Source organism: Amphiprion ocellaris, chromosome 8 (genome assembly GCF_022539595.1).
Source record: "Amphiprion ocellaris isolate individual 3 ecotype Okinawa chromosome 8, ASM2253959v1, whole genome shotgun sequence".
NCBI lineage: Eukaryota > Metazoa > Chordata > Actinopteri > Pomacentridae > Amphiprion > Amphiprion ocellaris.
Window position 1 is genome coordinate 36,860,960 of NC_072773.1, and position 10,451 is coordinate 36,871,410.

The 10,451-nt window shown below is 39.8% G+C and overlaps 1 protein-coding gene across 2 annotated transcripts; it reads left to right on the forward strand.

The window, feature by feature from the left end:
* Window positions 1-311: 311 nt before the first annotated feature.
* On the forward strand, window positions 312-10,358 carry LOC111577677 (serine/arginine-rich splicing factor 6-like). Of its 2 annotated transcripts, none has more exons than XM_023284057.3 (6): window positions 312-494; window positions 1,905-2,065; window positions 4,872-4,990; window positions 6,167-6,369; window positions 7,639-7,710; window positions 8,658-10,358. In XM_023284057.3, the coding sequence occupies exons 1-6, from the start codon at window positions 388-390 to the stop codon at window positions 9,109-9,111; spliced, it is 1,116 nt and encodes a 371-aa protein (XP_023139825.1). In that variant the 5' UTR covers window positions 312-387; the 3' UTR covers window positions 9,112-10,358. The 2 variants fall into 2 exon arrangements, with proteins under 2 accessions (XP_023139825.1, XP_023139834.1); XM_023284066.3 differs by having other exon boundaries at window positions 313-494; window positions 1,905-2,038.
* The last annotated feature ends 93 nt before the right edge of the window (window positions 10,359-10,451 follow it).

The window sequence follows — 10,451 nt, forward strand, 5'->3', positions numbered from 1 at the left end:
AAAAAGTCACATGCTATCTCATAATTATGACTTAATATCTCATAATTATGATTTGCTATCTCATCATTGTGACAATATCTCCTTATTATGACTTTCTGTCTCATAAATATGAGATAGCGTGTGACTTTATTTTTTCAAATGCGGAAACGGGCTTCCATACTTTCCTGCGGCATGTGGGGGAAAAAAATTAAAAGCTTTTAATTTGAAATTCAATACCAGAGCTATTAGCCTGACGCTGATTGGCTGATTCCGCCGGGAGCTTCACGCCGATTGGCTGGTTTGGCGCAGCCGCCAAGATCTTGTTGGCAGAGAAGCTCTCAGCGCTAAACAGCTGCAGCGTCCGGCTAGTAACGGAGAACCGTCGAGAACAACGTCGGCTGAGAAACCATGCCTCGAGTTTACATCGGACGACTGGGCTATCATGTCCGCGAAAAGGACATTCAGCGGTTTTTCAGCGGATATGGGAAACTCCTGGAAATTGATTTGAAAAACGGGTGAGTGTTCGCTGGAAATTCTAACATCTGCTAGTTTAGCTTTTAGCGTTACCCGCTCATGTGAACGACGTCACCGCCTGCACGGCGACGTTTGACGCTTTTACACAGATTTTGTCGATTTTATCCGTCAAGTCGCCTAGTAAACTGTAGTTTCTAACTCTTTCGCTTGTGTATTGGTAGCTAAAATAAAAATGCCGCCTGTTCCCTCAACTTAGTTCGTGCTCGTGTGGCTAACGTCGCGTGGTCAACATGGCGTCTTTGTGTTAGCCTGGGCTAAGCTAACGGTAGCTAACTGGAAGAACCGTGTTGAACTGCGCGTGATTCAACCAACTCCAAATTCAAATGTTTTGGAACTGAGATGTTTATTACCAATTAAAACAAATTCCAAAAGAAAAATGTTTCCATATAATTTTGTTTACGATATATTTTTTGTATTAAATCTGATCCATCAGACGGTTTTAGCAACTTTTTGCTCACAACAGTCAAAAGTACGACTCCACTGGCTCCAACCTGCTAATTAGTATTGAGTGAAACAACAAACTGCAGGGAGCTTAGTCTCTGTCTCCCAGTAGGCTCTCACACTGAACGTATGTACTAATCCCATATGCATTTACTGAAAATGACTCTATAAATGTCTAAAAGGACAAAAATGGTTTAAACGTACTCAAATAGTTAAAAAAATATTATCAGAATGAAGCAAAATATAGTTCAAAGTGACTGAAGAACTGATTAGGATGATTCAAAATGACAAAAACTGAAAAAAAGTTTAAAAAATATATCTCAGTGGTTAAAAATGGTGCAAAATGACGTTCAAAGGACTTAAAATGACATAGACTGACTCTCAATTTGTCCAAAACAACTAAAAATTGTCCATTGTGACTCAAAATGTATTGAAAATGACTCAAATGTCTAAAAAGACAACAGAAAATGGTTTTAACATGCTCGAATAGTCTCAGAATGATGTAGAATAAAGTTCAAAGTGACTCAATACTGTTCAGGATGATTGAAAACATGCTCATTATGACAAAAACTCAAAAATGCTCAAAAATATATCTCAATAACAGTAAAAATGGCACAAAATGACATACAAATGACTTACAATGGCAAAATCTGACTCACAATGTGTCCAAAACAACTTAAATGTGTCCATTCTGACTCAAGAGGTATTAAAATTACCCAATAATTGTCTAAAGGGACAAAAAAATTGTTTGAATGTGCTCAAATGGTTCAAAATGATTTAAAAATTGACATTTTCAGTGTGCTTTTTTTCCCCTCTTCTTCCTCTAGTCTTGAGTGCTAAAAAGCAGTCAATATACTATAGCTGTTGTGATTTCAGAATGCATTTGAAGATGGCATTTCATTCATTAATTAAAGTATATTTAACGCCTAATCTGTCTCTCTTCTCTGCAGTTACGGGTTCGTGGAGTTCGAGGACAACCGGGACGCCGACGACGCCGTGTATGAGCTGAACGGGAAGGAGCTGTGTGGGGAGCGGGTGATCGTCGAACATGCCCGGGGGCCGCGGCGAGACCGAGACGGCTACGGTGGGGGTTACTGGGGTGGTGGGCGCAGTAAGTGCAGTCTCTTACAAGATACCCTCTCTTCCCCTTCCCCCTGGGGTGAGGTGTCGATGTGGACTGCACAGACAGCTGTTCTAGTGTCTCCTAGCTGAACACTCGCCACATAAGTTTACAGAAGCTCAGGTGGCCGTTTGGTTTTGCGTTACACCGTCACGGTTTATAGCCAGGAGACTTAAATTCCATGTTAACGAGTCACGTGGCGACACGTTTTATTACGGCTCAGAGTGCATGCAACCTTTGATAGATGGAGATTATAATCCAGAGCTGTTATTCTCATAGTTTTATTTATTATAATGTGCAGTAACTTCACCACATGGGTAAATGCATATCCATCAAGGACTCATTTGCATTTTTATGATTCAGGGAATTCAGTTTCACATGTTTTTTTTTTTTCATTTTTAGTTTTTGTTTTGTGGGTTCAAGCTCATCCCGTCTAACAGTTGTTCTCAGTTTCAACCACCAAGGGTTGGCGACCTGCAGGTTTTTGCTCCTCATGAGTGAAAGAGGCCACAGGTGGTTGGTCTGTGGTTCACTGCCGGCAAGGAGCAACAATCTTCAAGTCAGAGCCATTGGAAATGTCTACTCCAGGGGTGTCAAACTCATCTTAGTCCAGGTTCCACATTCAGCCCAAACTGCTCTCCAGTGGACTGGACCAGTAAAACCACAGCATAATAACCTATAAATGACCACAACTCCTGATTATAATCACAGCTTTCTGGAACTGAACAGTAGAGGTTATGATCAAAACGCCAAAAGTCAGACAAACAACCCCCATCAAAAACAGCACAAAATATTACAATAACAAGACACAAAATAACAAAAAAATGAGACATGACACGAAACAAAACAAAAAGGAGACAAAAAAGTTACAAAGTGACAAAAAAATGGACAAACGACATATGCGAGACAAAAAAAACACTAAATGACAAAAACGATGCCCAAAAGAACAAATAAAGCAAGACAAAATGACAGAAGCGGCAAAAAATGAGACGTCGAAACAAAAAGGAGACTAAAAATTCGGCAAAAAAGTTACAAAGCGACAAAAAAATGGTCAAATGACACAAACATCACAAACCGACACACAAAACAACTAATAAAGCAAAACACAAAATGAGAAAAAATAAGACAATACACAAGCAAGACAAAAAGGAACACAAAATGACAAAAACATGAGACAGACAAGTCAGCCAAAAAAGACAAAACAGCAAAAACAAGACAATATGACAAAAATGAGACACAAAATGAGAAAAATGACACAAAACAAAACAAAAAATTAGACAAAAGTTACAAAGTGACAAAATAATGGACAAACGAGACAAAAAAATGACAAAACCGTGAAACAAAATGACAGAAATGATACACAAAATGATGAATAAAGCGAAACACATGACAGTAAGACAAAAAAGCACACCCGAGACAAAAAGGAAATGCAAAACTACAAAAACGAGAAACAAAACAACAAACATCAGACAAACGACAAAAGTCAGACAAAAAACAAGACAAAATATTACAAAAATAAGACACAAAACAACAAGAACAATGAACAGTCTAGTATTTTACTTTCTGATCCAAACAACTTGTCATGGTCTAGAAATGATTTTAAATTTATAGTTTTACTAATTTACAATCTGCAGTTAATGTCTTCTCTGGAATTTTTCCACTTTGAGGGGCCGGATTGGACCCTCTGGAGGACCGCTTTTGGCCGGCGGGCCACATGTTGGACACCCCTGGTTTAGATTATTCTGGATGTTAGGTGTTACTTTGGTAAGCCATGTGTGAAGAAGGTGTGAAATTCTAAATTATTTTTATATCTGCACTACAGGAAAAAAAGCTAATCATGATTGCTACAAACTCAGTTGGTGTAGTTTAGGCTGAATCATTACGACTAGACTAACATTTTCATGTGAAATGTGTATTTTTAACTCTGGTATATATCTTTTTATTCAACATTAACAAAAGTCCTTGATGTTTCAATTTGAAAGAGTCCAGTTGCGGGCTGAGGCTGAGAGTCCATTGAGGCTAAAGATGACTGGCTAAGATGACTGCCTGTCCCGTTTGGCCTTGGCTTTCACCTTACAATGTGTGTGTGACCTATGCCCCCCCCTTGATCCTTGGCTGACCTAACCGGAAGCCATGATGACAGCAGCCTTTTGCCAATAGACCAGGGGTGATGGTGAGGATTGCCATTGGTTTCTATGTTGACAGCAAACATAAGTGGATCGGCTCTAAGTAAACAACTTACAATCTAAACAAATGTTGTAAGTGCAAAAACTGGAAAAGAAAATTTCACACTGACACCCGGTAAAGTAACAAAAATCAATTTGGTGTATTCTTTACGCCCCTCTTTACTCAATTTGATGGAACAATGTCCTTGACCGCTACCTATGTGGATGCCTCCTGTCTGTCTGTGTTGCAGGGTTCAGAGGTCTTGAAAGAACATCACTGTCCATTTGTTTATGCAGCTAAAGCGTCACAGTGTGACGCACTGGAGTAAGACAGGCTTTGTATTGCCGGAAACAGATGCAGTGGTGTTCTTTGCAGCAGAGAACAACTTCAAAATGTTGAACAGTCCAAACTATAAAGAGCCTGTGCAGTGGCCTGTAGATCCTTATCTGAAGCTTTGTGTTTGAAAATGGGATCAGAGGGACTCCTTTCATGATTCAAATTTAAACCCCCTTGGACTTAGATCTGGATTATCACTGCCTTGTGTTAATTTAATAGCCCAGGCCAATAAATATTTTCTGTCTCGGTCAGTTTAGTTGTTTCTGACTTTCTTCCTGTGCTGTTGTTTTTAAAGGTAGCGGTTACAGCAGCCGGAGCCGCTCTGGCCGGGACAAGTATGGACCTCCAGTCCGTACAGAGTATCGCCTCATCGTGGAGAACTTGTCCAGCCGCTGCAGCTGGCAGGACCTCAAGGTAGACACAAGAACACGGATCATTTTTGTTCCTCGGCAGAAGGGCTGCAACTCAAGATGAATCGTCTGAGCACGATATGTCATCAAAAGCAGAAGTGAGCGTGCAATGCAACAGAAATCACTGTCTGAGCGGAGCACAGATGGACATCTGCGCTGCATCGTGCATATATAGTATATGCATATATTATGCATGATGCAGCGTCCACTTCTGCTTTTGATGACGTATCGTGCTCAGGCGATTCGTTAGTTGCAGCCCTATTCGGCAGCATCATGAATGATAATTTACAGCACTTAACCCTCATCAGTACACCTGGGGCCCATAAGTTGTCATATTTTCCTATTTACAAGTTGGATTTTTCAGTCCCTTTAGGTAGTTGTCACCTACATAGCTGCCATCACATAAACCAAACCTTATTGGATTCCAGCCAGGTTTGTGGTGTAAATATAGAAAAATCATTTGGGGTCCATGGAGACCCCAGCCAGACTGTGCATCTTTTATTTATGTGTATTTGTGTGGTGTTGCTCTTATGATGACTGCTTCAGTTGCAGTTTCATTTCATTCAGGAGTTCTTACACTAATACTGTAAGCAACACGCATTTGTAATCATCAATAGTAATTTCATTGTTTCTTTCATATTTGTATCTATAGACGACACATGTTTTAGGAAAATATACATTGAGAGGATATGGAGAGGTACAGAAATGTGGAACAGATGAAATACTACTGGGTTCCAGCTGGACTCCGAGTGTATGGATGAGGGTTAACTGGTTCAACAAAGTGAAATCATCATACCAGAGTGTTCAACACACTTTTTTTTTTACAGTGCAATACATTATTTTTCTTCATGATTCTCACATTTTTAAAAAAAATATTTATTTGTGACTTTTATATTGTATATTTGTAAATAGACTGTTGTACATATTATTGTTATAATTATTATGACTACAGATGGTTAGTGCTGCTGTAACCCTGGAAATTTCCCGACGTGGGGAGTAATGAAGGATTATCTTATCTCTTGTGCTACTTTTAGGATTTTTTAGGACTTTCATCTTGCACTATGTTTGCACTGAAAAGCAGAAGCTCTCCAGCCTCATTGTACCCTGTATAATGACAATAAAGCACATTCTATTCTGTTCTATTCTGTAAATTCTCACCACCTCTTCCTGCGTCCGTCAGGACTTCATGCGTCAGGCAGGAGAGGTGACCTACGCAGACGCTCACAAGGAACGCACCAACGAGGGAGTGATCGAGTTCCGCTCTCACTCTGACATGAAGAGGGCTCTGGACAAGCTGGATGGGACCGACATCAACGGACGGAAGATTCGCCTGGTGGAGGACCGACCTCGCAGACGGAAGTCCTACTCTGGCAGTCGCTCCAGGTGAGGACGTGGTTTTACCGTTTAACTGTGGACAACACAAGCTTTGATTGCTGGTAACAGACTAGTACAGTGGTACCTCGTTCAGTTTTCGCATCTGACTGCATCGCAGATTTTTAAATTGCATTTGATATCGGGGGATTTTGCAGGATATAGGTCCTTTTATATGTTTATTATTGTGGCGAGCTGCGTTGAAGAACGGCGCTGGAGAACAGGTATCTGCCTTTTATACGCTCTGCAACTGGCTGATGCTTTTATTTTGACGCGCATAGACAGCAGTATTATATAAAATGTGGCAGGAAGTGATCAAACACACTCACGGTCCTGACAACATGATAATTAACCAAACTAACTACACTGACTAAACCCCAAAAACACAAAACACTACTAACACTGACATAAACCACATCAATGACATTTAAACCCCCGACACCCTGAACTCCCATGATGCATTGCAGCGCAACAGTTTTTAAGGTAAATAAGCATTTTCTAGCCTAAAAATTGAAAACAATATGAAAAAGATATAAAAAATATTAATTCAAAGAATTTTTAATGGACATAAAATGTGCAGGGCTCTGATTGGCTCAGCGACCGTCACATCAGTGTCTTCTGTCTCCTGTATAGCAACGTTTAGCATCTTGTCCATTTCACATAACAATAAATACATTTTATTTGTATAGCACTTTTCAAGACACTACATATAAAATCAACAAACATTAACATAGAGGAATATCATTTAAAAACTAGTTGCAAAATACATCATAAAAATAAGTTAGTGTTCTGCATTAACCGTCCTGTTGTCCTCATTTATGGACACCAAAAATTATTGTTTCCTTGTCTGAAAAAAAAATCTTCCAAAAAAACCCTAAAAATACCTAAAATGATAACATATATATCAGTAAAACTTCTAATATTTTCTTTAAGAACATTCACATAAAAATCAACCAAAATCCAGCGAAATTCACTGGATTTTGGTTGATTTTTTTTGTGAATGTTCTTAAGAAACATTTTTAACATTTCTTTTTTTCCACTAAAAAATGTTCAAAGATTTCCCAGAAATGTTAAAAATGTGGACATGAGAAGTTTCACTGTGAAACTATATTTTTTCCACATTTTCAAACTTTAAAATGGGTCAATTTGACCCACAGGACGACAGGAGGGTTAAAATATATAGAAATAATACAATAAATATGGTCGCTACTTTGTGGATTTTCGTCTGTTGTGGGGGAACCACTGTAGTTCTGTTACTGACTTTGTTGCCGTCTTCCTCAGGTCTCGTAGTCACCGCCGTTCTCGCAGCAGAAGCCGCAGAAGCTCCAGGAGCCGCTCTAGATCCCACTCCAGGTGAGGATGGATGGAATTTAGAACAAAAGGTTGAATGAAATGGAGACTGGAGTCTAACCCTAGCCCTGCTGCCATCAGTCAGGAGACTCAGATCTTTAAAATGCAGACACAGGCTGAGAATCCATCAGACTTCTGAACTCAAAGCAACAACACACAGCGTTACTTTAACCCTCGTGTCGTCCTGCGGGGCAAACTGACCCGTTTTAAAGTTTGAAAATGTGAAAAAAAAAAATATTTTCACAGTGAAACTTCTGATGTCCATATTTTCAACATTTTTGGGAAATCTTTGAACATTTTTTGGTGGGAAAAAATGAAATGTTCAAAGAAATGTTTAAGAACAGAGAAATTCGATGGATTTTGGTAGATTTTTTTGTGAATGTTCTTAAAGAAAATATTAGAAGTTTTACTGATATATATGGAATCACTTTAGATATTTTTAGGATTTTTTGGAAGATTTTTGCTCATTTTTTTGAAAATATTTACAAGAATTTTCTTGCCATATTTGGGGGATTTTTTTTTTTAAAATAAAACTTTTAAGGGAAACTTTTAAGGAATTATTGAAATTTTCTTCCTGAAGGTTTTGCAAATTTCCAGAAATTTGTGGAATTTTTTGCTGAATTTTTGGATTTTTTTCAGACAAGGAAACTATATTTTTTTGGTGCCCGTAAATGAGGACAACAGGAGGGTTAATAATGCTGCTTTTCTCCTGCCAATATTTGTTAAATTTTACAGTTTTTTATTTGATCTCATTACTTCCTCACTGTACTTTATATATCTTGTGTTTCCTACATATGTTGGAATTGTAGTTTTGTTTTAGTTCCGTTTTATGTGTACATTTGTCTATACTATCTAAAGTATGGGACAAATACAGTTTAGAGGTTGTTTATTGAGTGCCACATTTCATTTACTCTTTGAATCTGACCATAATTCCTTTATGTTGCTTGCAGGTCTCGTTCTCATAGCAACAAGAGACGTGACCATTCCCGCTCCAGGTCTGGAAGGAAGTCTCGCTCCAAGTCGGGAGACAGCAAATCCCGCTCCCGCAACCGCAGGTCCCGATCTCGCTCCGGCAAATCTAAATCTCGTTCCCACTCTCGCAAGTCCGGGTCCGGTTCGGCCGAGCGGAAGTCCAAGTCCCGCTCCAAGAGCCGTTCCAAGGTGAAGTCGGAGCGAGATTCCCGCAGCCGGTCGAAGGAGATGTGCGGCGACAAGAAGTCTCACAGCCGCTCAGCCTCCCCGATGGAGAACGGGAAGGAGGAGCGAGCGGCCAAGTCGGCCTCCCGCTCCCCGTCTCCTCAGGAGGACGAACGCCGGTCCAAGTCCAGGGAGAAGCGCTCGGCCTCCCGCTCCAAGTCCCGCTCCAGGTCCCGCTCACGGTCCAGATCGGCCTCTCAGGATTAGTGGAGGACGGTTTGGTCCTCGTGCTGTACATAGAGCAGTGTTTAATAACCGGCTTCTGCTCCCTGACTTACTTTTCTCCTGCAGCCGTCTGAACGTGTTGGTCAGATGATGTTCTCTGGAGCCGTCAGCTGCCTCCAGAAAAACACAATTATTCTCATGGTCCTAGTTCTGAAGTCTTTAGAGTTGAGGTAGTGTAAGTTCCAAACTTTCAGCCTGATCGGTAATATTTAGGTTTGTGGCACGAGCCGAGCAGTTTAGTTTGTTGAAGAAGTTGTCTTTATTGTACAGGATTGTTCAAAAATGAACCGATTTTCAGTATTTTAATAAGGAAAAGCAACAAAACTCCAGTCGACTCAACTTTTATTTGATGTTTAAAGACATCAAATGACATCAGTGGTAAGCTCAGATTTGCCGATACACGTCTGGGAGGAATTCTCTGATCCACTGATGCTGCAGGTGGAGGCCACATTGAACACTTATTAGAGGAAATAAAAGTAGATTGTGAGTAGAACGCTTCTGACTCGGCTGGAGTTTTCTGTTGCTTTTCCTGATTAAAATATTGAAAATCCATTCATTCTTCTTGAATAACCCTGTATTTTTACTCAGTTTTCAGCAAATTTTGTGCCGTTTTTTTGATCGACTAAGTTTATCGCCATTTTTAAGTGTCCTCTGATCCATCGTTAAGTAGAAATGTTTTGAGCTCTAAACTGTGGGAGAAAAGTAGCACTGGAGCCGTTTTTTCTTTAGATCTGCAGCCTCAACGATTATTTTCTCCAGGAGTCCGTCGACCCTTGGTGTCTGGGATCCAACAGCTCGAACTGCATATTTACAAGAAAACAAGGGTTTGTATTTGATATTTGAACAACTTGCTTTGTCCGGTGGATTCTTCTGATCCTTTTTAACCTCTTGTACATAGACGGTGTCATCAGAAACGACCTGAACCTGGAGCAGCTTGTTTGTTTCTTCATGGATTTAGGTTTGATCAGAGCCTGGAAGCCTCACATGTCCTGTTTCTGTCACCATTTCTTTTTCTGCCAGTTTAATCCAGACAGTAAGGGTTATTTACTGGAGTTTCTGAACCTGCTTGTGGGTTTATTTTTCATTTTAAAGCTTACTGAAAGCAGCCGCTATCTCCATCTTGTGGAGCGGATTCATATTTTGTTTTTTATTTGGGGAGGCTCTAATGGAAAATGTTCTTTTTTTTAAAAAAATTGTATGTTCAATTAAAGATATTAATCAAAAATTAATGTTGCAGTGTGGTCTTCCTTTGCTTTGTTTCAGGATTGCAAAAACACCAGCATCTTTTACTGCAGTATGAATGTGACCTATATCTGCTAATT

Bases quoted from the DNA above. Each gene is read 5' to 3' on its own strand.
- LOC111577677 (XM_023284057.3), top strand. From the start codon at position 388: ATGCCTCGAGTTTACATCGGACGACTGGGCTATCATGTCCGCGAAAAG. The intron at 495-1,904 runs GTGAGTGTTCGC...TCTTCTCTGCAG, and splicing joins GAAATTGATTTGAAAAACGG to TTACGGGTTCGTGGAGTTCG. The intron at 6,370-7,638 runs GTGAGGACGTGG...CGTCTTCCTCAG, and splicing joins TACTCTGGCAGTCGCTCCAG to GTCTCGTAGTCACCGCCGTT.